We start from the raw sequence: 26,917 nt of genomic DNA on the forward strand, positions 1-26,917 counted from the left end.
GGGCCCTAGGATGTTGTGCCCGTCCCTCCATGCCCCGCGGAGCGCCGGCACGTCGTTGGAGTCCCACAGATGCGTGAGGATGATCCCGCACGGTGGCGCGGCTGCTGAGTGAGGGTGCGCGCAGGGACCAGGCCAGGGATGGGGGCCGCGGGCAGGTCCGGGTGGGAAGCCGGACAGGAGGGGTGCTGTCGGCGGGGAAGGGTCTGCAGGGGCCGACAGGGGGCGCGAGCAGGGCGGGGCGGGGCCGCACCTGTGCTGCGGGGGCAGAGGAGGAGACGGCGGGCGGGCGGGCTGGGGGGGGGGGGGGGCGGGACCCGGCCCCGGAGCAGCTGCGCGCCCCGCCCCGCGGGCTCCTCCCCGCCGCCGCGGTCCCCCGGCTGCTGCCCCGATGCGCTGCGCAGGGAGTCGGGGCCGAGTCGCCGCCGCAGCTGCAGGGGCGCCGGGGCCGGGTGACGCCGCCGCCGCCGCGCGCGCGGCTCCCAGGCCCTACCGGCCGCATGGAGCCCTCGGAGGGCGCCAGCCCAGGAGGTGAGTGTGGCCCCCCTGAGCCCGAGATCTGCGCCTCCCCGCAGTCCTTTCCCCCGGCCCTCTCACCGACCACGCCCCAGGGCCGCCAAGACCCGCAGGCAGCTCCGAGTTCCCCTATGCCGGGCCGGAGCGTGGAAGCCTAAGCCCGCCGTGCTGAAGAAGGCAGGCCGGGGTACCTCCGGGAGCGGCCCCCGCGCTGGGCTAGAGGCGCACGGACCGCGTCCCCGCCCCCTCGTCCTCCGCGCTCCCGGCCGGGGCAGCGGTGCCCGGCGCGCTCCTGAGTGGGCGGCACACAATTTGGTCCTGCGCCCCCTCCCAGCAGAGCCAGGGAGGGATTCGGGAGATGGGGGCGTGCCGGGACCAGAGTCGGGGTCCAAGTCAGCAAGGCGTAGGGGGGAGGCTACGCTCTCAGCCGCGCATCTGCTTTGTTCGGCCGTGCGGAACCTCTCTGGGGGTTGGGCGGGGAGGCGGAAGCCGGGATGCTGCGGGGCACCAGGCTGAGATACAGGCTCAGGCTCGGGCTTGGAGCGAGGGAGGCGGATGATGCCCCGGGCTCGGCCTGCGGGGGCTCCCACGCCTGCAGGGGTTGCTTGCCCTGGCGCGGCCAGGAGCGCACACACCTGGGAGTCGAGGGGTGAACGGAGTGACCCCTCCTCAGGGCCTCTGTCAGCTGTCCAGACGGTGGAGATGTACTCGGGGGTCTCTCCCCTGGAGGTCTGGCCCTAGCCTGACCCTGGCCCGATGGTGAGAGGAAAACTCTAGGAACGTTCCCTTTCAGGAAGGGTTTTCCTGTGCCGTCGGCCTAGGAAGTTGGATGCAAACTGCTGGGCTCCTCCACCCACCAGGCCAGACCCCAGGCACACCTAGGCTTTCTTGGAGGTCCCCTCCCCAGGAGCCACTCCCTGAGCACACAGGGATCCGCCGGGGGCCACGTAGCCCACGAGGGCCGCCTCTGGAGACCCAAATGCTAGCCGTAAAGTGTCCTGAAGCAGTCAGTCCACTCACTGCTGTCTGAAGTCTGAGCTGAGCAGGTGCGTTCCAGACACCTTCTGGGGGCCCTTGTCACCCTCCTCCTGAGCACCAGGAGAAACACTGGGGAGGGTGGGGGACAGTGGGTGTGGTTGTCTTTGTTTTGTATTCCTGTGGGCTGCACCAGGACCCCAGGGCTTCCGTGAGGCCTTATGATGATTCGATGGGGAAGGCTTGGTGAGCAAGGGCTTAGGGATGCCGGCAGCCAGACCTCTCTGAGCTCCGTGACCACTCCTCTCAGTGGAGACAGACCCTCTTCCCTGCAGATCAGGAGAGCAGACAGCAGGCATGAGGAAGGGAGTGTTCTGGAGCCCCAGAGACCTGTGTTCACCAGGTGCCTACTCTGTGCAGGCACACAGTGGGTCTGGGGCCAAAGCCGGCAGACAGACTTCTTACCCCACAGCCACCTACCCCACAGGGGTCACGTGTGGGTGGCTGTGACTGTCATTCTGAGTTTGCCAACTTCTGGGAACTTATACTGGAGAGAGGGGCACATACAGAAGTAGAACAGAAAGCGGAAGCCCCCCGCATGGCCCCGGCCAGCTGCTCACCCACTTCCACCAGCCTTCCTTCAGTACTAATGTGGCAAATCTAAATGTATTATTTCATCCTTAAGTACTTCTGAAATTACTTCTATAAGGTTTTATAATTAAAACCTAAATGAATCAATAATTTAATATCAAATGCACAGGCAAGGAGGGGAGAGTTGGGGGTGCACTCTGCAACGTGCTGTTGGGAGACCAAGCGTCTAGCCCACCCACCTCCAAGTCTTGTCTATCTGAGAGAGGGGCTGGGGCCCAACCCTGGGGCTGAGCTGAGACAGCATCCACCAGGCACCCTCGACTTAGGGGATGGTGCCCACACCTCCTTTGCTGCAACCATGTTGGTTTTATGCTATTCATTCATTCACTTCATTAATTCACTCATTTGTGATGGGTGTGTGCAGAACCCCTCCTCCAGGCTTGGGGCAAAGTCCTGGGCACACAGCAGGGAACTTGAGATCTGGGCCAAGTTCTTGGCACGAATGTGCTGGAAAATAGGTCAGCAGCGTAGCACAGGGTAACCCTACCATATCTGTTCACAGCGGACCCTGGACAGGGCAGGACTGTGGCCCCCCAGCTCCAGTCTCCCCATGCAGGTACTGCCTCAGTGCTTCCATAGGTCAGGGCAGCAGGTCCCCCTGCAGGAGTCACAGGCTGCACTTCTTCAATGGGGCCTGCACTGGGCTACTGGTCCATGCTGAGCTTCCTGGGGAACTAGAAACACCCCTCACCTTTGCCCTGGCCTGGGCAACCCTGGGGTTACTTCTGGACCACAGGCAAGCACCCTTGCCCCTGTGTCTACCTGTGTGATCAGTCACTGCTCTGCTTCACACCCCAGAAGAAAAGGGGGTCTCACCTATGGAGAATCTGCCCCTTCTTCCTAGAGGTCTATCAAGAGGGTATCAGACAGACTCAGGTAGCACAGCTGCTTAGGAACTCTGGGTGGGGTCTAGGGCTCATTCGGTCAACCAGCATTTATGGTGCACCTGCCGTGCACAGGGACCAAACCAAGGGCCTGTTTCCTTCACTTCCGACTGAAAGATCAGCGTCCTTGATGCCAAAGTTGTGTCTTCCGCTGCTCCCTCCCTCTTCCCAAAGCTCTGACACAGGCCAGGACACCAGGATTTACAAAGTAAAGAGCAGACCACTGCCAAAGGGAGAAGAAGGAATAAAAAAGTCAACAGAAGGTGACTTAAAAATTCACGGTTAACATATTCCACTGGCTCTGCAACACCCATCAGCTAAATGGTGCTGTTTCAGACACACCGAAATTTGATAACATGTGCTTCTTACAATCAGTACAACAGGCCACTGTGTCTGTGGGGGCTGGAGGGACCCCTGGATCCCAAGGTCTATAAGGAGGCGCATCTGCTTGCCCTGCCCCCATCTCAGAAGCTGTAGACATCCTCCTTTCCACTTGGACCGAGTCCCATTCCATAAACATGCAGGTAGGTGCTTTCCTACCCAGCTCACCCAGAGCAGCCAGGCTCCCTCAGGGCCTTCTCCTGGCCTCCGCTTCACCTTTGATCCTAGTCCCCTTCTGCCTGGCCAGGCCCTAGCTTCCCTGTGGGCACAAGGTCAGGGTTTCCCCTCCCTCCATGGGCTGGCAAGTGGTGACCAAGAGTTCCAGCTCCAGAGCCCCTGTTAACATGCCTGTGACAAGCTGATCCCCTCCGTGTTACAGGACAAAACTCCCAGTCCCTCCCTCGTAGCTGGTTGTGACATTAGCTGAAAACCATTTTGCTGGGCTTGTGTCTAGCACAGAAAACCAGGAGCTCCTGTCACTCTTCTTCTTCTTAACCCAGAGTCACCCGCCCCATGTGGAGGCTCCACAGAAATGGCAGCACCTGGCCGGAGCCCCCAGCTGGACAGAGGCCACCCTCCTCACCCACCAGGATGGGCCACATGTGCAGAAGAGGAGCAGGACACTCCAGGCACGCATGTGCCCTTGGGGAAGGGCGATCTGGCCGCTGTGCCATCTCTTAAGAAACAGAACTGTGTCCCTACAAAGGCCCCAAGGGCTTCCTGGGCCTAAAGCTGCAGCAGGAACTCTGAGGCTCAGGAAAGCTGCCCCTGTCAGGCTGGGCGGGCTGGGCCACCAGAGGGTGTAACCCTGCCCTCTGAGGATGCTCAGACACCACGTGCCAGATGTGGCAGCGAGGTGGAAACCAGATCCTGAGCCCCGTCTGGCAGGGCCAGCCCTGGGCCCCAGTGACAACACAGCATGGGGCAGAGCCGGGCAGGCCCTGCCAGTCAGCAGGCCCACCTGCCCTCAGTCACGCTTCCCAGGGAGGGGTGCCCTCTGAGGCTGGGGCAGCCCAGCCAGCTCTGCAGTCACAAATCCATGTCCCACTTCCCACTCAGTCAGGACCCTGTGGACCTATGCGGCCTGCCGGGCACGTCAAGGCTGCTGGCTGCACAGGCCCACCCCTCAAAGGCAGCTGTTGGTGCTGGGCCCCCCTGATCCCCTTTGGCAGCTGCTCCCGTGGCCTTGTCCACACCCCACTCTCCACACTCGCCCGCCGGGTCGGCAAGGCCCCACTGCTGATGGAGGAGGGACTCCGCACTCTGTACTGGGCACCTGTTCAGCTGGGGGATCCCTCAGCTGAGGGGAGGTCACTGTGGAAAGGCGTCTCAGGGGAGCCAAGGGGTCCAGCTGCCTCAGGGCACATGCCTGACAGACGACTGGGACCCTAGCTGTGGGGGGAGGGACACTAGAACACTCTGGAAGAGAGGAATGGGTGAGCTGTGGATGGACACGGCCCTCCGTGGAGTGGAAGCCCCACCTCTGAGTGGCAGTGCTCACCAAGCAGATCCCCAAGGGGCCTCAGCTCTCACCTGACAGAGACAAGCTGTTACATGAAAACAAAATTTGAGCAGAAAAAATCCCTGGGGGAACATCCCCAATTGTGAGGTTGGTGGGGAATGGGTCTCTTTCACTATGAGAATATGTTATTTTGAGTTCAAACACAGCATACGATAGACACATGAGCTGGGGCCAGGCTGGATTAAAGCAAATGTATGACCGTCCACTAGACCCTCAGTTCAGTCGCTCAGTTGTGTCCAACTCTTTGCAACCCCATGGACTGCAGCACGCCAGGCTTCCCTGTCCATCACCAACTCCTGGAACTTGCTCAAACTCATGTCCATCGAGTCAGTGATGCCATCCAACCATCTCATCCTCTGTCGTCCCCTTCTCCTCCCGCCTTCAATCTTTCCCAGCATCAGGGTCTTTTCAAATGAGTCAGTTCTTCCCGTCAGGTGGCCAGAGTATTAGAGCTTCAGCATGAGTCCTTCCAATGAATATTCAGGACTGATTCCCTTAAGGATTGACTGGTTTGATCTCCTTGCCGTCAAAAGGACTCTCCAGACTCTTCTTGGAATAAAGAGTTCATGATCTGAGCCACAGTCAGATCCCGGTCTAATTTTTGCTGACCATATAGCTTCTTCATCTTCAGCTGCAACATAGTCTTCTTTAGTAAACCCTAGTGGGACCAAAAGTAGACAGGTGACAGTACTGGGGTCTTGGGGGCTCTGACAGAACCAGCAAGGGTCCCCGCAAGACCAGCGGTGATTCCCGTTCAAGTAGTGAGGGCAGAGGATCTGGAAACCAGAGAATGAGGAGCCGGGGAAAGTCAGCTTCCTCAGAGAAGCCCCCAGCGCCCTGTCCTTCCTGACCCAGGACCACCCCCATCACTACCTGAGCCTTGAGGGCTAGCTCCATGGGCCAGGTTCTCAGGTCCTCCCAGCCTGCGTCCTGGCAGTGGGGGTGAAGACCCCAGCCCCTCCCAGGTAACGCCCTCTCTGTTGCAGGCTTAGTTAAGGAGGTCGACATGCCACAGGCTGCCCTCAGTGCCCCCGTCCCTGTCACGGGGACCAGTGGCCAGTCTCCCATGGCTGAGGAGGAGTTGGGCATCCCAATACCAGCACCAGGCCTCCTGCAGGTCACGGAAAGGCGGCGTAAGTACGGCCCACCCACCCATCATGCTCCACAAGCCCCCTGGGACCAGGGATGGGTCTCTGGGCCCCGCTGTGCCCCAGGGAGCAAGCGCCAGGAATGGGTCGACCCCACCTTGTTCCCCTACACTGGCCGTCACCAGGCCCACTGACGTGCCCCTCTGCCCCCAGAGCCGCTGAGCAGCGTCTCCTCCCTGGAGGTGCACTTCGACCTACTGGACCTCACAGAGCTCACCGACATGTCTGACCAGGAGCTGGCCGAGGTCTTTGCAGACTCGGATGACGAGAACGTGGCCAGCGACTCGCATGCAGGTGGGATTGCCACCGGGCTCTGAGGGTGTTGTGGGGAGGCCCCGTGGCCTGAGACCACCCAGCACCGCCCCCTGAAGACCTGGTCTGGAAAATGATTTCCTTCCTAATGCATGTTTGTCAACATGGCACCATTTCACTCACTGCTTCTGCACTTTACATACCCTTCTGCTGACTTTAAGGAATTGTCTGCCCCTCCTTAATTTCGGTTTTCAAACACCAGCAAAAGACCACAGCCACAGGCCCCCCAGTAGAATTCACTATGCAGATTTAATTATAAGGCAGAACACAAAAGGGGTGGCATTCACCAAACCTGTTTGCTCATCTCAGTTCCAGGGAAGCACTGGACCCCATTGACCAAAGAAATGGCATGCAAGCCACTGGGAGTGTGGGGGCCCAGAGACCTTCCTCCCTCCCTACTCCCCACCCACACCAGCTACAGGCCAGGCTCACACCCAGGGTGGAACCTTGGCTGCATGTGGACCCTTCTGGGAGCATCAGGAAAGCCAGTGCCCAGGCTGCACCCAGACCCATATGCACACATTGCTGGCACCAGGGGGCCCCAGGTGTGGCCGGACACCATGCTGGAGGCACAAACAGGCCAGGCAGTAGGTGCAGGAGTGACTGGTCCGCCACACTGACCCAGCCCACGTTCCCACCAGGCCTGCACCCGCTGCCCCGAGCTGGCTGTCTCCGCTCACCCTCCTGGACGCGCACTAGGGCGGAGCAGAACCGTGAGAAGCAGCCCTTTGGTGACCCTGAGCGACAGCCTGCCATTGTGGACACGATTCTTACTGTGGAGAGGCCCAAGGAGGACTAGGCCAGCTGGCCCGGGGCCGAGATGGGGCAGATCCAGACAGCCGTGGCCACGTGGACACTGCCCGCCCTCCCCACTGCGGCTCTGGGCTGGGGTCTCAAGGCACTTCAGCATAAGCACAGCCCAGTGGCCTTATATCAGCTCCTTCCTGGTCCCTGGATCAGGGACAAGGCCCAGGGATGAGAGGAGACTTGTCTGCAGGAACGGTGTTATCATCTGCCACCAGAATCCTGGGTGGGGCCAGGGTGAGTGGGGATCTGCCGGTGAAAGGGGATGAACCGCCATGCCCAACTCCAGCTCACAGGAGTCTGCTGTCCAGCCAGGGAGTGGATAGGGGAGTGAGTCCCCCAGATCACCTCTGATTCCCCGCTGCTCCCTGCTGCTGCCCTGGAACACTGTCAGCACCAGACACTCCCAACAACTTGCTAGTCCTCCTCCCTCCCCATCAGCCAGACCCACCTTCCTAAGCGCAGAATGCCAAGTCCATCAAGATGGCCTCAGACAGCAGGGCAGGCAGAGCTTGCCCAATCCCCACAGCCCACCAGGCACACATGCACACACAGGCACACACACATGTAGGTCTGTGTCCCTGGCTAGCATCCCAGTCTGGGGTGCAGCAGTCTGAGGGGGTGGGGACATGAGGGCACCTGGGCACACCCCCTGAACCCCAATTCAGGGATGCCAGGCTTGACTGCTCCCAATGCTGCTTATGTGCTGAGGACAGGGCCAGCTTCCAGTATGACAGCAAGTCTAGTCTGCTTTCTGTCCCCAAGGCCACCTGTCCTGACCCCTTCTTCACTGAGACATTTCTGGGGAAGGAAAAAAGGCTCCTCTGTGGAAGCCCTGGGCACACCCTGCCAGGAAACAGTCACCTCTGCACCAGCACTGGGGCAACACTCCTGCACATGAAGGACAGCTGCACGGGGGTGATTTCCAGACACAACCAAGAGTCTAACGGAAAAGGGACCCCATGAGGGCAGCCGCACCTCGCCCACCCCAGGGTCTCCCCTCCAGCCCTCATGCTTCCTGCTGCAGCTTCCGTGACCTCGTTTCGAAAAAGCGCAATTAAAACATCACCCTGTCCTCAGTCTCGCGGACCAGTGTCTTCCTTTCCAGCTGACACTAGAGTTCAGGGGTGAGGGCTGGGCAGGGGCAGGGGGCTGGCTGCTCTAGGAACCTCCAGGAGCTCTGTGCTCTGGTCTTCCCCCAGCTGAAGCCTCTGGGGGCTCCACTGTGACACATGGGGGGCTAGCATTTGGCTCTGTCCCCACAAGCCCAGGCTGGAAGAGGCAGCCCCAAAAGACTCCTCCCAGCCCAGGGCAGGATCTGGGGAGGCAGCCAGCAGGAAGGGCCAGTCTGTGAGTAGAAGAGAGCAGGCAATTCCTCCCACAGGGTGGAGCCTCCCTGAGCAGACACTCTCAGCCAGGCCTCAGCCCAGGTGCTCAGCCAGATGAAGGGAGTTGAGGAGACAGGAGGGGGTGAGGGGACAGGGCCCACACATAGGGGCGCTATCACCAGGGGTGTGCCCTGGACCTGGGGAGGGGCAGCACCCCAGGCTTGGGACAACATAGGGCTTTCCTGAGATGAGGGAGCATCCTACCTCCATCAGAAGGTCCCAGAACAGGCCCCTGCAGGGTCCCCAGCAGTTCAGCACAGAGGCTAAATGGTGGAGGCTGCAATACAGGGCAAGCCCCAGAGACAAGAATATCAACAATACATGTTCTACAAAGAGCAAAGTTGAAAGTGTTTGTCCCAAGTTGGAAATTCTATTTTTGAGGCAAACATACCAAACGATGTGGAAAATTTCATCCCCAAGGCCCTGTGTGTGGGCTGGGCTGGCAACAGGGGGGAACATGGGGTGGCACCCCTTCACTCACTGTCAGCCCAGAATGCCTGTCCCCCCATCCCTTCAAGGCAGGAACTGCTGCTACCATCATGACTCTGAAGACTCCAGCCCGCTGGCTGTGTGCTGGGGACCTGTGGGGCCATTTCCACTAACCCCAGCTCCCTGGGACCGGGCCCTAGTCTCGCTCCAGGTCCAACCAGACAACTGCCAGCCTCAGCCCAAGAGCTTAGCTGCACCCCCAGGGGCTGTCCTGTCCAGAGTCACCTTCTGGATTCTAACAAAACCAGGCCACCAGGAACAGCTTCCCAGAGACATGCCAGCAACAAAGCCCCACCCTGAGAAAATGGCAACCCCTCCCCGTCAGGTTCAGACCCCTAAGCCGCCCCCCACCCCGGCCATAAGGCTGTGGGAGTGCTGAGCTCCATCCGTGAGGACCAGCTAGCTTTCCACTACCCAAACTGCCATTCCCTAGATTCTGGGCTTACACACTTCTGCTGAACCTCACGACCTGTGAGGGCTTCTGAACTGGGCCTTCTCTCCCTGAGGCAGGTGAGGGCACTTGCAGTGACCAGGTCCCAGCTCCCCTCAGTGGAAGGGTGCCTGCAAGGAGCAGGAAGCCCATGGTCTTCAAGGACCCTGATTGGAAGAAAGCTGTTTGCGGGTTGCTGCTGCTGCTGCTAAGTCACTTCAGTCGTGTCCGACTCTATGCGACCCCATAGACGGCAGCCCACCAGGCTCCCCCGTCCCTGGGATTCTCCAGGCAAGAACACTGGAGTGGCTTGCCATTTCCTTCTCCAATGTGTGAAAGTGAAAAGTGAAAGTGAAGTCGCTCAGTCGTGTCCGACTCTCAGCGACCCCATGGACTGCAGCCCACCAGGCTCCTCCGTCCGTGGGATTTTCCAGGCAAGAGTACTGGAGTGGGGTGCCATTGCTTCAGGTTATATGTGCTTTAATTTGCTTCCTGGGGTCCCAGAGGCTGCTCTCCAGGCGGAGGTGCTAGGCTGGGCTCTCCTGCAGTGGGCCCCCCACGCCAGCCCTGCAGACCCTCGGGAAGGGCCGTGTCCTCCTCCAGGCCGCCGGTGCCCTCCACGAGCTCCTCGTAGGTGACCTTCTCGGCGAACGGCCGCGGCCCGAGCAGCTCCACCATGTCCGCCCGCTCCAGCACCTCCTTCTCCAGCAGCCGCCTGCCCACCTGCACACCCAGCAGCTGTCAGCCGGCCGCCTGGCCTGCAGAGCCCCGCCCGCGCCCGGGGTCCGGCCACCCACTTGCCTTGTCCACCTGCTCGCGGCAGCGCGTGAGCAGGTCCAGGGTGCGCGCATGCGCAGAACCAATGAGCCGCCGCACCTCCTCGTCTATGAGCTGGGCCGTGGCCTCGCTGAACGGTTTCTCCACCAGCGCCTCACCTGGCCGCGGGAGATCGAAGGACACCTGGCCCAGCTTCTCGCTCATCCCGAACTGCACAATCTGCAGGAGGCGAGTGCCGGGGTCAGCCCGGTGCAGAGCCCCCTGCCCCCCACCCCCCAAGGCTGCTGCTCTACCTGGGCATAGGCGCTCTGGGTGACCTTCCTCAGGTCATCCTGGGCCCCCGTGGTGACCCGCCCGAAGAACAGCTGCTCAGCCACGCGGCCGCCCAGCATGGCACACATGCGGTCAAAGAGCTGCTCCCGTGTGTACAGGTACTGCTCCCTGGGCAGACACTGGGCATAGCCGAGCCCCTTGCCCCGGGGGACGATGGACACCTGTCAGACACAGCAGGGCGCCCTGTCATCCCCAGGGCCCCTGACCACCACCCATCTCCATAAGTGTGGGAGGAGAGGAGACCCTGGGCCCCAGCACACACAGGGGGTCACCTTGAGGGTGAACTCAAAAACACCCTCTGTCCCGCAGTCCCCAGGAAGCTGTGGAGGGGCCTGCCTTCGGGGAGAAGCTTGCAGTGAGGTGAGTTCAACCAGGAACTTCCAGGTGTCAGGTGTCCAGATCCAGACCCCTCCTGGAACCAGCACCCCGCCCCTGCCCTCCCACCCACCCTTCAAGGACACATTCTAGATGGTTCCATCTCTTCAAAAGCCAAAGGGCTGACACCCGCAACACACTGTGCACACATGGCCCTCGGGGTGGGAGCAGGCCCTGGACCCACAGGAGATGTGTAAGGGGCTGGACTGACCTTGAGCAGGGGGTCTGCGTGTTCCAGGAACCAGCCCACCACCGCATGGCCAGCCTCGTGGTAGGCCACTGTCATCTTCTCGCCAGGCTGCAGGACCTGTGTCTTCTTCTCAAGGCCTGCAAGTCACACTCCTGGTGAGAGGCACAGGAGGAACGCCAGCGAAGTGGTGGGAACCAAGCCCCCACTCCAGGGTTCAGGGGGCTGATCAGAGCAGACCTGCAGCCTGTCAGCTCCACACACACTGCTCAGGCCCACAGGGGTCTGTCCCTGCAAACCAGACGCTAAGCTGCCTTCTGCTCTGCAGACATCCCGCACCCCATTCCACTTCCTGTGCAAGCAACATATGCTCAGGGAGACCTGTTCTTAGGCAGCAGTGTTAGCTACTCTGTGGCTCAACTGGTAGTGAAGCCAAAGCAGGGAGACAGGAGCGTTCTCTACACCCTGTACACCCAGTCACAGGCAGAGAACAGGGCACGGAGAGGCACAACTAGTGTGAGTCAGTTTCACGGCAGCTCAGCTCAGCATGGCCCATGACAGCCCCAAACAGCCGTGGCAAGTGCCTTGGGCTCCTGACACTACATGCCTGCGTACGTGTCACACCTCAACACAAAGTGAAGTAGACGAAGCAACTCTGGCTACCTGCCATCTAGACAGGCTGGTGCTCACAGCTGTGAGGTGGGGTCATGGATGGCTGCTGGCCACACGGATGCCTCCCTGACCTCTGTCCCCAGGATGGCACTCCGAGACCTTGACCCCTCATGCTGAAGCCTGCACCCTCTCTGGGTACGCTGGCCACTGGGAGCACTGGGGACCCTGGCAAACTTCCCAGGGAAGCACCCAGCAGGCCGTCCTCTAGGGCACAGTGGGCACCCGGACCGAGGTCTGACTCAGCACCCTGGAGGTTACAATTCTCTGAGATTCTGAATGTTGCTCCAGGAAGAGCAGGAGAGCTGCTGGCAGGTCCCACGTCCCAGATCTGGGTCTGGAGAGCTGCCCAGGTGGAGTACCCTGAAGTGAGCCTGGGGCCCCAGGGTGGAAACTCACCCATGGTGGCCCAACTTACCTCCAATGACCCTCTCGATGGCCTGCTCGAAGTGCTTCTCCCCGACAGAGGGGTTTAGGTGGCGAGCGGCGATCAGGGCGGCTTCATTGCAAACATTAGAAATATCAGCACCTGACCCGGAGAAGAAATCGTCCATCAGGGGCCCAGGGCAGGCTGTCACAGGGACTCTGCAGTACTGGAGCCAGAGCTAAAACAGGTCAAGGGCGTGAAGGAAACAGGACCTGCTCTGTCAGTCACTGCTGCTTTCAGCCAATTTTCTGGCTCAGTGATTTCCTGAGATGTGATTCATTTAACATAAAATCTATCCATTTAAAAATGTGTACATGTCAAAGACTTTCAGTAATTTCATCAAGATGTGTGACGACTGCTGTCATCTCATCTCAGACATCCCCAACATGAAGGTGCTGTCTGGGGCTAGATCCTGTACCCAGGCTTAGCCGAACATGACTCTGCCATCTACGTCTTTAGACATGCCCATCCCGGAAGTCTCACATAAGTGCAACCACACAGTATATGGTGTGTGTTTTGTGTGTGCTCCTTTCACACGACACAGTGTTTTTCCATTCATCCACTGTCAGGAGCGTGTCCTGGTATTTCATTCCTTTTCACGGCTGAATAAGGTTCCATCTGCCCTGAGGCAGCCACAGGAGACACCAGATTGCACAGATGCTCGAGTCACTCATGTAACACGGCCAGCTCTATCTGCAGGTTCCGCCCACAGTACACGCATCTACTGGTGACACGCTGCTGGACACTGGGGTGGTCTCCACTGTTTAGCTATTATGAGTAATGCTGCTGTGAACATCCATGTGCAAGCCTTTATGCAGACAAATGTTTTCAATTCTCTTATGTAGGAGTGGAACTGGGGGTCATATGCTAACTGTATTTACTTCTAGAAGTGCCAGGCCGACTTCCACAGCCACACTACTTCACATCCCCACCAGCAACATATGAGCGTGCTTGTTTCCCTTCATCCCTGCCAACCCTCCATCTTTTACGGCCACCCTGGTGGGCGTGAGGTGGTGTCAAACTGTGCTTTTGATACGCGTTTCCCTAATAACTAATACCATGACCACCTTCTCACATGGTTTCTGGCCATCTATATACTTTGGAGAAATGTCTATTCAAACCCTTTTCCCATTTTTAAATTGGGTTCTGTATATATTGTGGATTCTAGACCCTATCAGGTGCATAATTTCCAAACATTCTCTTCCTTTCTGTAGGCTCTTTTCATCACATCAATAATGTCTCTCCATGTACAAAAGATTTCAGTTTTGAAAAATTCTATTTTGTTTTCTCACTTGCAGTCTGTGCTTTAAGAAATCATTGCCAAATCCAAGATTTTAAGACATTTTACAGTTCTCGCCCCACTGCTCAGGTCTCTTATCCACTCCGAGTTGACTGCTACATGTGGTCTAACGTCCAGTTTCATCCTTTTGCTTGTGAATACCTGGTCAAACAGACTATTCTTTCTGCGCTGGATGGTCTTCACACCCTTGACAAAACAACTGACCGAGATGCACAGGCACACACCTGGCCTCTCACTTTTATCCTGATGGTCCGCGCCCACCCTCAGAAGCTCCACGTTGGGGAAGTGTCTGCCACTTTGTTCTTACAGGCTGTGTGGCTCTTCTATACCCTGGCAGCTCCAGGTAGCTCCTGGCAGCTCCTGAGGATCCAGCTTCACAATGTACAAAGGTTCTGCTCCTATGCAGCCCCTCTCACCTTCACAGGTTACATCTTTCTACACTGTGTGCCCATTAACACAGATATGTGATTATGGTTTTACACACCTGTCCTTTATACGGGATGCCTTAATTTCTCCTTTACTACAGAAGAATAGTTCTGCCTGACCCACTGCCTCCTGGGCTCCATTTCCAAAAGAAGTCAGCTGCTACCCTGTGGTCTTGCTGGTCTCAAGGCCTCTCCCTACATCTGACCAACACAGATGATGCTGTCTCAGTGTGGGCGTCTCGTACTTTATCCCACTTCCTGGATGTGCAGACTCAGATCTCTTACGCAGTGTGGCAAGGGTGGAGCAGGACTTCTTCCCTAAGCAGCATACCAAGAGGATGGGGCCTTGTCACCACATTACGTTCCCAGGGCGGTGGGGCGGTGGGTGGGGGCACAGTGAAAGCCGACAAAAGCCAGTTTTGGGGCCTCGGGTGTGCCCACCGGATTCACAGTCCTAAAGACAAGGGCGCAGTTTCAGGACCAAATGGCACAACCAGACACCACCTGCTGATGATGCAGCCAGCCCCAGGGCAGCCGCCTGGCCTCCATCACTCACCTGTGAAGCCTGGAGTGAGGGCCGCAAGCTTCCTTGCCAGAGCATCCTTGCTGAGGCTCTCGTCCAACTTGAGTGGACGCAGGTGGACCCTGAAGATAGACGACCTGCCTTTGATGTCCGGGGGCCCTGAGAGAGAGAGAGGTACAGGTGGCCAGGGCAGGGTCACCTTCAGCCGCTTCACCAGGGCCAGGAGGACCCTCTCCTGCTTGTCTGCACTGCACACTCGACTACCCGACCAGGGCCAGAGCTCCCAGTGGCAGAAACGACCCACAGGTCACATCCATTCAGCTCTCCCTTCCTCACTGTGGGGCCTCTAGTCCGCACAACTCAATCCCCAGGATGGCTGCTCTGGCAGCAGGGGACCTGGGCAGGAATGAGGTCCTAAATTTCTAGGACCTGCTCACAAGTGGGAAAGGCCAGGGTGAATGCTTCTCTCGTAAACAGTGCACAAAAAAGAAAAGCTGAAGGACCCAACACTGTCACCTCACTCTCAGCTGCATGGACTGCTATGACCTTTTCCGCATCCCAGCCACACCTGTTCATCCTGAAGTGGGGCCCAGTCCTGCACCTCCACTGTTTCACAAGTGGGGTTAGCTGCTTTAGGGCACCTCAAAACCTCCTCCAAATACATAGCTAATGATCGAACCAAACTTTCAACCCTCAGCACACTCACCAATGTAAATCTGACGGTCGAAGCGGCCCGGCCGCATCAGAGCTGGGTCAAGGACGTCAGGGCGGTTGGTTCCAGCCAGCACGACAACGTTCGTGGTAGAGTTGAATCCTGGATACGAGAAGGAGGTGAGCCCAGGCAGGGCCCGGCCAGCAGCTATCTCCTCTCCCCTGCACATCTGGTCCCCACTTTCCGGGACCACTGACCACCCAGGGACAGGCAGCAAACGGTGGCTCTGGCTGTAACCCAACCTTCCTCAGCCAACTGGGAGGCCCATGGCCCAGTCTCAGGGTGTAAACTCCTATCTTAATTTGGTACTGATCCCTGCCAACCTCTCACACCACACAGTGAGCTGCAGGAGCCACGCAGACCCCTCCACCCAGGTCCTGGACAGCTTGCTGGGCCCAGGGAACCAGGCTGGGCGAGAGCAGGGGAGATGCAGTGGGGAGAGGATGGGGGTACCCAGCAGGGTGAGGGCCTGACTCACCAGCACTCATCCTCAGAAAGGTCAGCTGGGGCCCTCGGCCGCCCCAGGACCTGGGATTCAGGGAGAGGCCCCGCATGCCTCAGTCATCTGAGTAGATGATATTTCCTCCTGGGAGGCAGGGGTTGTGACCCATGCTGGTTAAAGACTGCCATGTGACCAGCCCCAGGGGAAACCCTGTCCTAGTCGATGACACTCTTGAGTGTCCCCCAACTGGCTGCCAGGAAGAAGCTGCGACCCAGACTCAGTGGGCAGAGAGCTCTGGAGGCTGTGGCCACCTTCCCAGCCCAAGCACCTGCTCCCCATGATTCTCCCGTGTCCTGGCCTGGCAGTCAACCGTGATTATGAATCCAAGGACCCACGGATTCCTCCCAGCAAGTGACCAACCTGGGGTCACGCTGGGTACCCTGACTTAGCTACAAAGCCAAGTGAGCACAGGACCTGCCAAAGGTTCAGTCAAAGCTTCTCCAAATTCGAACCTGGCACAAACGCCCAGACCCTCACCGAGAAGGCTGCAGCAGGCCCATGGCTATCACCCCAGACCGGACCTTCCCCAAGAGGCAGCAGCAGGCCCGTGGCTGTTACCCAGACCAGACCCTGCCTGAACAGGAGTCCTGAGGTGGAGAGAGGGTTCTGGAGCAGGAGGCAGCAGGACAGAGGCGGCGAGGACGCAGCCTGGGCGTCAGCCCTTATCCAGCCACTGAGCTCGGAGGGAGCTCCCTGCACCGTGGGGCCTGAGGACAGCCTTCCTCAGACTGACTGAGCGGGAGTCTCGCCCGGGGAGCTCTGCCCAGAGAGCAAGCCCGCTCACCGTCCATCTCCACGAGCAGCTGGTTCAGGGTGTTCTCCTGCTCACTCTGGCCTCCAAAGTGCCCACGGCCACGCTTCCGGCCAATTGCATCAATCTCGTCCACAAACAAGATACAGGGAGCGTTTTTCCGGGCCAGTGCAAACATGTCACGAACCTGAAACGGGGTCCACACACAGTTTTGCTCTGTCACTGGCGCCAGGACAGGACTAAGTTCCCTGGGCTCGGCCCACCTCTGGGGCTTGACTCCCACCTCGGCTGCTCTGTCTGCTTGCCAGGTCGTTTTTACATCCGTGCTGTGCCCTGCACCCGTCCCCAGGGTCCCACCTGAAGGCCAGGGCAAGGACAAGTGTGCCTCTACCTACCCGAGCTGGGCCAACACCAACAAACATCTCCAGGAACTCAGACCCATTCACGGTGATGAAGGGCACACCAGCCTCCCCTGCGGTTGCCTTGGCGAGAAGCGTCTTGCCGGTACCGGGAGGACCTGTGAGCAGGGCTCCCTGAAACAGAAAGGCGGCACCTGGTTCTGAAAGGGGAGAGACAGGGCCAAGGAGAGTCTCGTTCCACTGACTCCTTGGCCTACTCCACGCTTTTGGCTGAGGTGTGCCTTCCATTTGAAACTTTCTGCTTGTAAAACGAATGTGCATTCACCATGAAAAGTTCAAATGCTGCAGGTAGAGGAAACCCCCCAAAGCCCCAGCCCAACCGAGCAGGTTACTTCTTCAAGTGACGCTCCCAGGGCAGGACTCAATGGACCTCGCGGTCCAATGTTTACTTTAACAGTTACTAGCAAATTGCTCTATGAAACACGCCAACTCACACCAGGAAGAGCAAGAGGCCCTCCCCACACTCGCTCCCATGATTCTGTCCAGCAGGTCTGACAGCAGCACCTGTGTGTGGTTCTGTCCGCAACCTGCCTTGTTCTAGACTGACTCAAGGCTGAAATTCGCACCCAGTAACACACCTAGGTATTCCTTTCATGAGAAGGGACTTAAAGGGGTTGGGGGCGGACGGTCACACTACTTCATTTCTAGTTGACAGTATGGGTTGCTGCTGCTGCTGCTAAGTCGCTTCAGTCATGTCCGACTCTGTGCAACCCCATAGACGGCAGCCCACCAGGCTCCCCCGTCCCTGGGATTCTCCAGGCAAGGACACTGGAGTGGGTTGCCATTTCCTTCTCCGATACATGAAAGTGAAAAGTGAAAGGGAAGTCGTTCAGTCGTGTCTGACTCTAGCGACCCCATGGACTGCAGCCTACCAGGCTCCTCCGTCCATGGGATTTTCCAGGCAAAAGTACTAGAGTGGGGTGCCATTGCCAACATCTACTTATTTCAAAAGAAACAAAAAAGTTGTTTTTTCTAAGTCTGTAAAAATAAAAACAAAACATATAGAGCTAAGGAGGATGAGGGAGCCTCAAAACAAACTCACAAGGCACCAGGGCCCCAGGTCCCCATAAACATGGATATGGACTCACAAAGGGTCTCCACAAGACAGTGGGCCATGGGACCAGGGGACCCCTGGGCCCACCACAGCCCAGTTTTCCAGCCAACCTTACCAGGTGGTCAAAGAGAAGCACAGGCCTCCTGCCGCCTAATCTCCAGAGGTCAGTCACGTTCTCTGCTGTTCAGGACAGTCTCAGGGAAGCACACAGGGTTACCAGGAAAGTCAGTGCACTGAGTCTCCACCCTAGAGAGCTCGCAGCCTGATCTAGAGCCCAGAGATGCCTTGCGTGGGGGTGGGCGGGGGAGGGCGTGGTCTGTGACCCTCTTCCATGTGAGATGCAGACCTTTCTAGGAAGGGGTTCAGCTACTGCTGGGGCCCCTGGACATCCATGACACCCAGAGCCACCTGCAGGGAAAGCCAGCGGCCACAATCTCCACAGTGTCACTTCCTGTGTGCAGAGCCTCGACCCACGTCCACGCTGCACACCTGTCCCACTGCTGGGTCGTGGGTTATTTGACAGGCAGCTGACCCCAGACCCGTTCACGGCAGTTCGTACTTGTTGGTTCTTTGTTTTCTTGGGTTTTCTGGCTATGCCACACAGCTTGTAGGATCTCAGTTCCCCAACCAGGAACTGTACCTGGGCCCCAGCCATGAAAGTGTGGTGTCCTAACCTCTGGATCAGGGAATTCCCTGCACTTGCTTTAATTATATACTTTAACAATAAATAATAGAATAGAAAGTCCTTTCTTCAAAAACAAAGCTGAAACTGTTAATATAATAAATCAAGGCAAATTATTAAAGAAAAAAATGCTGTCAAACTGAACGGACAAAAAACTGAAATAGTAAGAAAATGTGATAAAAATATATGATTCTGTGCTTATAACTGCTTTAAAGTTCTCAGGTCAATTTAGAGAAACAAAACTACTGACAAAGGCTTTCCTGGTGGCACGGTGGTAAAGCAGCTGCCTGCCAAAGCAGGCAACAAAGGCTCAATCCCTGCTCAGGGAAGATCCCACAAGCCAAGGAGCAAGTAAGCCCGTGTGCCACAACTACTGAAGCTCGTGCACCCTAGAGCACAAAAGGAGCCACCGCCGTGAGCAGCCCTTGCACCAGAACTAGAGAGCGGCCCTCACTCTCTGCAACTAGAGAAAGCCTGCACACAGCAATGAAGACCCAGTACACCCTAAAACTTTAAACAAAAAAATGCAAACTTTCCATTTAAATAAAAAACTGTAGTGCTTTGTGCAGGGTACTGAACAGAGAATCTAATCGCGGGTGTCACACTCAAAGGAAGGCCTGTTTTCTAAACAAAGCACGGGCATCTGTGCTGGCAGGTGAAATAAACACAGGTGGGTGTGCACTGCTTACACTGTTACCAGATAAGAGGATTCGACTCCGCAAATGCTATTTCCACTTCTCGATGTGATTAATAAAACACAGAATCATTACCAGAAGCTGCTTGGTTCTGGCTCAAGCACCACTGCGTGCTCTCTCATGTCAGTACCTTTGGAATTTTGGCCCCAAGGTCCTGGTACTGTTTGGGGTTCTTCAGGAAATTCACAAACTCCATGATCTCCAGCTTGGCTTCTTCGCAACCAGCCACGTCTGCAAACCGCACACCGATGTCATCTTTGATGATCTTGGCTATTGTCTCACCAATGCCGAAGAGGCGCCCTCCTCGCCCACCACGCCCAGCCCCCATTGGACCCCTCCTCATGGCATAGAGGAAGATGCCAATCAGGAGAAGGGTGGGCACCAGGCTTCGCAAGAAAGTCCTAGAAAGGCCAAGAAAACCATCTGTCACATTCCCTTGAGAGACAGGCTGTGAACAGTGGACCTGGCTCTGCTACACAAAAGCAAGCACTGTCCGTCTGGACACACGGCCTCACCCACTGTAAAGGTCCTGTCCACGAGCATCTGTCTGCCTGACTGCCCCTGTGGGCACGGCAGGGTAGCTGTGGGCTATCTCCAGAAACCCCCTGACCCAGCACGGCCTCCTTCCAGCTAGTTCTGCCCTGCTGCCGCACCACAGCCCTCAGGCTACCAAGCTAAACATTTCCCCACCAACTCTTTCCCCAGTAAAAACACAGCTAACAAACTTGTCTTTACCATAGACACTGACTACCAGAAGACACCTACAACATGCCTGAACAAGTTCAGCAGGAAGTGCTACGTGTCCAGTACCAGGGCCCGACCACACCCGCTCACCCATCGCTCTCGGTGGTGTAGACCACGGCCGTCTGGTTGGGGGGCTCGATGCCTAGCTCCCATTGGGCGGTCTCCAGGTTGCGCTCGAAGGTGTCCACACTGCCAATGCTGAACCACGCATACTTCTGCAGAAACCGAGGTGCCAAGCGCTGTAGGGGGCTGCCCCCATGGCCACCACCCGCTCCCCAGCTTCTCTCACAGCGAAGTCCTGAGCGGCTCTGATGGGCCTCCTGTCCTGGCCCCAAACCACAGGCTTGGGTTTGAGGTCAAAGTATAAATGTCTATCGATGACTGAGTCTGCCTCTGTCCCCTATCTGTCATTTTAGTCTCCCCTCTCGGATCTCAGCTGGTGACTGTCCATGGTACTGGGCAAAACTGAAGCATGGCTACAGCTTCAGGAGAGTCCTGTGCTACGTGGAAGACTCTTCTCTACAGGTACATGAGCACAGGTGGGTGCTGGAAAATGAAGCCAGGAGCGGCACTTCCCCAATAAAACAGAAAACTATCACGTATTTTTTTTCAGGTCACACAGCTTGTGGGATCTTAGTTCCTGGACCAGAGGCCTTGACCGTGAGGGCACCTGCTACTAACCACTTGACTGCCAGGGAAATCCCAGAAAACTCCACCTTACACTGACACTGAAGCCTACACGTGGAACACTGGCCTTGACCCCAGCCCTCACCTCGAGTGATGTCCCAGGGGCAGGAATAACACGCACGAACTGTTTATTCACCACTTCCAGCCGATCCACCTAGAAGACAGACAGCCAGTCAGGACCAGCACAGCACCCTGCACCTCGGTCTCAGTCAAGCCCCACACGCATGGGTGGCACCTGTCCCAGCGTAGCTCACACTCTGCAGGACAGTTTCGGCTCTGTCTTCCTACCAACACGGACAATTCTAGCCTGGGATTATGGCAATAAACAGGAACCGATTCAAGAAGATGAATTAAAATGTGGCACATCTGAGCACTAAGCCTTCAAACTGGCTTAAAACTCTAAAAGGAGGGGAGTTCCCTGGTGGTTAGGATCCTAAAATAAGTTTTAGGCTCCAGTTCAATCCCTGGTTGAGGTGGGAAGCTGAGACCCTGCAAAATGTGCAGCATGGCCAAAAAAAAAAACAAAACAAAAAATTCCAAAAACAAAAAAACTCCAAAAGGAACACAAATGAAAGTCTTGTTCTGACACTTGTGCGTAACACTCAGTCCATCCGGTTACAGCCCACCGCCTGGAAGCCACACTCTTTCTGGGGAGCTTCAGACAAGGCCTGCTGTCACCACCTCATTAACCATGACTAAGCTCCTTCTGGAAAACACAGGAACACTCAGGATTCCAGTGAGGACACGATCATGAGTGTGGAACTTCACCGCCACCCAACATGACTCCAGAAACCATGGTAGACAGGACTCCGGGCGACTGCCCCCTTGGTTTCTCTTCCGCCAACATGCAGAGCCCCAGCCAGCCAGGCCCATCAGTTCTCAGGTTCATGAGACAAGGGCGTGGCATGTCCTCCTGGCCCTGCAAGACTCCTGCCAGCTGACCCCTCATGCCTCCCCACCGCAGTGCTCACTGCCAGTGTGCAACGGGACAGAGGGCACAGAAGGGTGAGCAGCCTCGCCTTCAGACTGTGGCCAACAGGGTCACAGAAAAAGGCCCTGGGCGGGCACAGATGGTAACTTCCTGCTTTATACTTTTACTTCATGGTACGTTTGTGACCAGGGGAAACAAAAGCGCTGCTTGAAACAAAGACTGCAGGGGCTTCCCTAGCAGTGCAGTGGTTGAGACTGCGAGCCACCAGCGCGGGGGGCGGGTTCCATCCCTAGGCGCAGAACTGGATCCCGCGTACCCCACCATGCAGCCATAAGTAAAGAACTGAATGAAACGAAGTCCGCTACTGAGGTTTTGTTATAGTTCTTTGTTCCTAAACAAGCCTTTCACAAAAGAACAACCGGTCCAGGCCAGGGACCTCTGCACATAACATCATTTATTTCCATGACATTCTGAGATTTTATCAGGGGACCTCTTCGGACAGCTCAGAGGGGCTGGAACAAGACGCAGCCCTCAGGTTCAGGTGCTAGACTCTCCGAGCTGATGTGGAAGTCCCCTTATGTGAGGGGATCTGGTCCTTGTCTAGCTAGGCCAGGCGAGTGTCAGCTCCCAATCAGGCACCACAGGTTTGGCCAGGGCTGCATTAGGTGGGCTTGAGTGGGGGGATGAACATGTCACCTTTCTGTGTTCCGGGCTGTGCTGTGCTCCAGAATAAGCATGTCACTGTCCGCCACTAAGACCTCGAGGAACATCTGGAACCAATCCAGACCGCACACAGCAGGACACCTGTCTCCCCCCGCCCCTCAGGCCACACCTGCTGGGGGCAGGTCCTCAGCAGAAGGGGCTGCAGCAGCCCTTCCCCCACCATGTAGAGACCATCACCACGGGCCTCCCTGAGGACAGAATGTGGACAGACCTCAGGGCAAAGGAGAACTCCCTGCGGATGTCACCACACAGCAGGAAGGCCCAGCCTTAACAGTGCGCTGTTCATGCAACGGGGAGCAAGGCCACTGTGTTTGTGAAGGTGTACGCTCAAGCCCAAGTGTGAGGAGGACGGAGGACTCCACTGGTGTGACTCAGAGCCCAGTGCTGGCCCCTACTGTCCAGGGCCTAGCAGTGGGCCAGGGGTGCCCTCAAGGAGAAAGGCTCTGAGTCAGAGTCACGACTACAGTGTCAAGATTCACAAACAGAACCAAGTGAAATGAGAAGCCAGAGCTAACACACAATGAGTGAGTGTTTCAGGGAGTGGGCAGGTGTGGGGGTGAAGCAAGGTAGTCACATCTGCACCCCGAGGCCGACAGGCCATCTCCTTCCAAGGCTGGCAGTGTGCAAATCCTCTCACCAGACCTCTCGCCAGGTAATACTGCACGAAGTGCTTCCAAGTGATTTCCTTCCCAGGATCTCGGAAATAGAAGTAGAGAAATCCTGCAACGACACCTGCCCCCAGCACGGCCAGACTGCGGAGATCCTTGTCGTCCCAGGGCACCTTCCCCTGCAGGGAGAGAACACAACATGGGTTACACTGAAAGAGAGTGGCTCTCTCACAAAAATGTCCTTTCACAGACGAGGGAGAAGTCGCCAAGCCCTCCACCTGAACCCCCCCTGCCACTGGCCTCCATGGGCGCAGCATCTGCCAGCGTGTAAGGCCACAGCAGCTCCCAGGCCACTCGGGAAAAGCAGCTAGCCTTCCTGAGACCATCGCTTCTCTGGGTCTTTAAAAACTCCGATGGAGATCTTAGTTTTAGAAATTAAATACACTGCTTAAAATCTCTGAATTAGTTTGTACAAAGCCCAAGCCCTCAGTGATTACTTCCTCAGAAAAGTGACAGGCCGTCTGGAACTGGCCCTTACGGACACGCACGAACCTTCTGCATTCGTTTCCACCAGGCAAAGTCATCCCGCTTTCCTCCTCTCTTCCCTCCGTCCGCTCCAGGACCAGCATCCTTTGGTTCACTAGTTCCTAAGAGAAAACAAACTCTGACCTCAGGGAATGGTCACACCGAACTGCCCAGAGAAAGAGGATTCAGAGAAGAGAAGAACTCTTCCAAAACACAATTTCCCCAACACAGCTGCCTTGAGATAAACGGGGAGCGTAAAGCAAGTGCTGCGTGTGGCAAGGGGCAGAGCTTCTCAAGCTGAGAGGAAAACCTACAGTGCCCTCCTGGGATCAGGGCAGGGGCCAGGGTAGTAGAGACTGCAAGTCTACACCAATCCCAGACAGTTCCAGCAAGAAGGGAAATTTACAACAGTTTCTTGCGCTTTCTGAAATCAGAGTGACTGTGTGTGTGCCAGGTGAGATCTAGGAGGCATTACCTTTTGGTTTGCTTTTTTCTGGCTGAGCCTCATGGCTTTCAGGATCTTAGCTCTCTGAACCTGGACCCTTGGCACTGAAAGCATGAAGTCCTAGTCTCGGGACAGCCAGAGAACTCTTTAGGCTGGCACTCACGTCATCACCTCTCAGAACATTTGTGACGCACAGACTAGATGACTGAACCCAGTCCCCAAGCCTCTTTCTTAATGTGTGCGTGTAAAGTAATAACAGCTCAAACCACACCAGGGCACCCCCAGAAACACTCCTGGAGCCCCCCCACCCTTCCATCAGGTGCCAAGAATGTCCTGGGGGGATGGGTCTCACTCAGGACACACCCATCTGTGGTCTAAAGCTCCCACTACCTCCAAGTACAAGCTAACGGTCAGGTGGCCTGAACCATCCGCAAAGCTGGGCATAGGCAACTCAATCAACTATTCCTCCCATTAAAACATCCAGAAGGCATTTCAGCATACACAGAATGACAAGGGGAAATAACACAAGATTGTTACTCTGGTGCAAAACCAGAAGGAAAGAGTTGAGAGTAAAGAACACACAGGAATGTGTTTTCCCAAAAGAACTTAAGAAAATAACCCAAAACAGAAAAAAAATCATTCCCCTGAGAAAAGAAAAGGTAGAAAGACAGAGGCGTGAGACAAAAATCACTTCTGTGTCAGTCAACAGCAGAAGACACAGGGCCTGAGCACGACATCACAAGAGTTCCCGGAGAAACGGGGCCAGAGCAGCCCCTGATGTACAGGCACCACAGCAACAACCAAAACTCAATGCCTGGAAGGCCAAACTCAGGACAGGGTAGAGCAAAGATCTGCATAAACGTGAAGGACAAAACACGAAGTCCTACAGTCACAGCGAATCACCTCCCAGCGAGCTCTGTGCGCCTCTTCTCTCACGATGCTCCAGGCTCCCCAAGCAGGAAGACACTACTGCACACCCCCCACGTCACCAAACTTATGATCAAAGATAGGTTTGTCGAGGCTTCAGATCCACACAAGCTTTGCAGGTGCAGAGGCCCGAAGACAAAGGAAGGTAGTGAGGCCATGTCCACAAACCAGTGAAGGGAAGGAAGTGCTGAGACCACATGCACATAGGCCCAACTGCTCGCCACCTCCCACGATTATCCCAAAATTAATGAATGCTTCAAAAATTCTCAAGTGTGGGACTGCCTTGGTGGTCCAGTGGCCAGGATCTTGTACTTCCACATCAGGAAGCCCAGGTTCCATCCCTGGTTGGGGAACCCAGACCCCATATGCTTGTGGCATGACCAAAAATAAAAGTTTAAAAAAAATTAAAAATTCTCAAATGTAAAACTTTGATAGTCTGATTGGTCAAATTGTTCCTTTTACGAGCTGTTTTATGAGCTGTTGCATTTCTAATTCTGTGTTTCTTCTCCTCCTCTTAAAGAATTTCTCAAACCCATAGGGAAAATGATGAGATTCTGGCACTTTAAAAGCACGCGCCACACTCACACAAGCAGCCAGACTGTCCAACAGGAAAGGAGTAAGGGAGAAGCCGATTTTCTTCCTGGCTTCAGCCTGGTGCAATCGGCACGCACCTCCAAGTCCGAACTCTGCAAGCCTCCCCACACAGGGTCTCCGAGACCCACTGCACAGCCCATAACCTGCGCTCAAAGGGCACATGTGCTCCAAACTAACTGCAATAGACATGAGGTCCCTGTCCTGCTTTCCAAACATGAGACTCAGCTTAACCCTCAGATGTGCAGAAACAAAGCCTTGCTCCCCAGCATCCCCAAAGATTCACCCACCACTTCCTTCTGGAACACCTTCTCTCTTTTGCCACCTTCACTGATATATTAACACTGCAAAGACGTGGGGCAGGTGACCCAGAAACGGGAGAGGAACTAGGTGTGACTCAATACATATATAAGCTAGAAGAGGAGCGGCCTGGGTCTCCTGGGCCGTCATGCACACTGTCCCTGCTCCCCACAAACACAGGGCACCAAGGAAGCCACTCTCAGGTCCTGTGACCTCATGCTGCTAACGATGGCAGGAGAAAGACACATACCTTTGGGTGGTTTTGAACACAGCCAATGGGAAACTGACGCCAGTCTTATCTGCAGAGCCGACTGCTGAAAGCGGATTCCCTGGAGACACTGAAACAGGAGACAGAATTAGTTTCCACAAATTCTGATGCAGCATCTTCTCACAGTGGCAGTTCCAGGTTGGAAAGGACCAGGATTCGAGTGCAGGCATAAACCTGAAGCCTTTACCTGCTTTATCTCATTAAAAATATGATTCAATGTGACTTCCCTGATGGTCCAGGTGTTCAGACTTTGCCTTCCAATACAGGGACTGTGAATTCAATCCCTGGTTGGGGAGCTAAGATTTGTGGCTAAAAAAAACAAAATATAAACTACAGAAGCAATATTGTAACAAATTCAAAAAAGACTTTAAAAACAGTCCACATCAAAAAAAAAATCTTTAAAAACAAATATGATTCAAGCAGGAGAAACAGAAACTACATTCAGTGCAGAAATACATGAAGAATTTTTATAGCTACAGCTATCAAAAAAAACTGCTAAGTAATCACTTCCTGCCTGAGGCAATTTTTGTCACTGAAGCTATTAAAACAAATATTAATAACCCTTAAAAACAAACATTAAAATCATGTGAAATTCAAAAACCAAAGGGTATTACGATTTATCTTTGATCAGCCACACGTCAGTGGTTTTGTCAGGAAAGCAAACATTTTCTGCCTGCTAACTTGCTCCAGTTGTGTCTGATTCTTTATGACCCTATGAACTGTAGCCCACCAACCTCCTCTGTCCATGGGATTCTCCAAGCAAGAATACTGGAGTGGGTTGCTGTTCCCTTCTCTAAGGGATCTTCCTGACCCAGGGATTGAACCCACATCTCTTATGTC

General features: G+C 55.9%; 3 protein-coding genes across 11 annotated transcripts in view; 1 reads left to right on the top strand and 2 right to left on the bottom strand.

The window, feature by feature from the left end:
• GAS8 (growth arrest specific 8) overlaps nt 1–89 on the bottom strand; it is a 37,328-nt gene extending 37,239 nt beyond the window's left edge. Inside the window, exon 1 of one of the 2 annotated variants that reach the window (XM_027513725.1) lies at nt 1–89. The gene's annotated coding sequence lies outside the window, so the exon portion shown is untranslated. The other variant, XM_027513727.1, reaches the window with a different exon arrangement.
• Nucleotides 26–8,269, top strand: DBNDD1 (dysbindin domain containing 1). Of its 6 annotated transcripts, none has more exons than XM_027513735.1 (6): nt 357–528; nt 3,399–3,547; nt 3,905–4,033; nt 5,913–6,059; nt 6,228–6,368; nt 7,028–8,269. In XM_027513735.1, exons 1-6 carry the CDS (start codon nt 389–391, stop codon nt 7,183–7,185), a joined length of 864 nt encoding a protein of 287 aa, XP_027369536.1. In that variant the 5' UTR covers nt 357–388; the 3' UTR covers nt 7,186–8,269. The 6 variants fall into 6 exon arrangements, with proteins under 6 accessions (XP_027369538.1, XP_027369536.1, XP_027369540.1 ...); XM_027513740.1 differs by lacking the exon at nt 357–528 and adding an exon at nt 3,204–3,286; XM_027513737.1 differs by lacking the exons at nt 357–528; nt 3,399–3,547 and adding an exon at nt 26–114.
• Nucleotides 6,617–26,917, bottom strand: part of LOC113875392 (AFG3-like protein 1) — a 23,859-nt gene continuing 3,558 nt past the window's right edge. The window contains exons 2-16 of one of the 3 annotated variants that reach the window (XM_027513715.1): nt 26,060–26,147; nt 23,574–23,668; nt 23,051–23,200; nt 20,845–20,913; nt 20,163–20,287; nt 19,459–19,729; nt 16,874–17,011; nt 16,512–16,665; nt 15,220–15,327; nt 14,547–14,672; nt 12,257–12,367; nt 11,194–11,309; nt 10,568–10,768; nt 10,299–10,493; nt 6,617–10,220 (exon numbers count right to left, since the gene is read on the bottom strand). In XM_027513715.1, the coding sequence (XP_027369516.1) occupies nt 9,978–10,220; nt 10,299–10,493; nt 10,568–10,768; nt 11,194–11,309; nt 12,257–12,367; nt 14,547–14,672; nt 15,220–15,327; nt 16,512–16,665; nt 16,874–17,011; nt 19,459–19,729; nt 20,163–20,287; nt 20,845–20,913; nt 23,051–23,200; nt 23,574–23,668; nt 26,060–26,147 (2,190 nt within the window). In that variant the 3' untranslated portion in view covers nt 6,617–9,977. The remainder of the gene's footprint in view (nt 10,221–10,298; nt 10,494–10,567; nt 10,769–11,193; nt 11,310–12,256; nt 12,368–14,546; nt 14,673–15,219; nt 15,328–16,511; nt 16,666–16,873; nt 17,012–19,458; nt 19,730–20,162; nt 20,288–20,844; nt 20,914–23,050; nt 23,201–23,573; nt 23,669–26,059; nt 26,148–26,917) is intronic. The other 2 variants (XM_027513717.1, XM_027513716.1) reach the window with 2 other exon arrangements.

The sequence above is a fragment of the Bos indicus x Bos taurus genome, chromosome 18, assembly GCF_003369695.1.
Source record: "Bos indicus x Bos taurus breed Angus x Brahman F1 hybrid chromosome 18, Bos_hybrid_MaternalHap_v2.0, whole genome shotgun sequence".
NCBI lineage: Eukaryota > Metazoa > Chordata > Mammalia > Artiodactyla > Bovidae > Bos > Bos indicus x Bos taurus.

Excerpts from the sequence above, each read along its gene's own strand:
- DBNDD1 (XM_027513735.1), top strand. The coding sequence starts at position 389 with ATGCGCTGCGCAGGGAGTCGGGGCCGAGTCGCCGCCGCAGCTGCAGGG. Across the intron at positions 4,034-5,912 it reads AGAGGAGCAGGACACTCCAG|GCTTAGTTAAGGAGGTCGAC; the intron begins GCACGCATGTGC and ends TCTCTGTTGCAG. Across the intron at positions 6,060-6,227 it reads GCAGGTCACGGAAAGGCGGC|AGCCGCTGAGCAGCGTCTCC; the intron begins GTAAGTACGGCC and ends CTCTGCCCCCAG.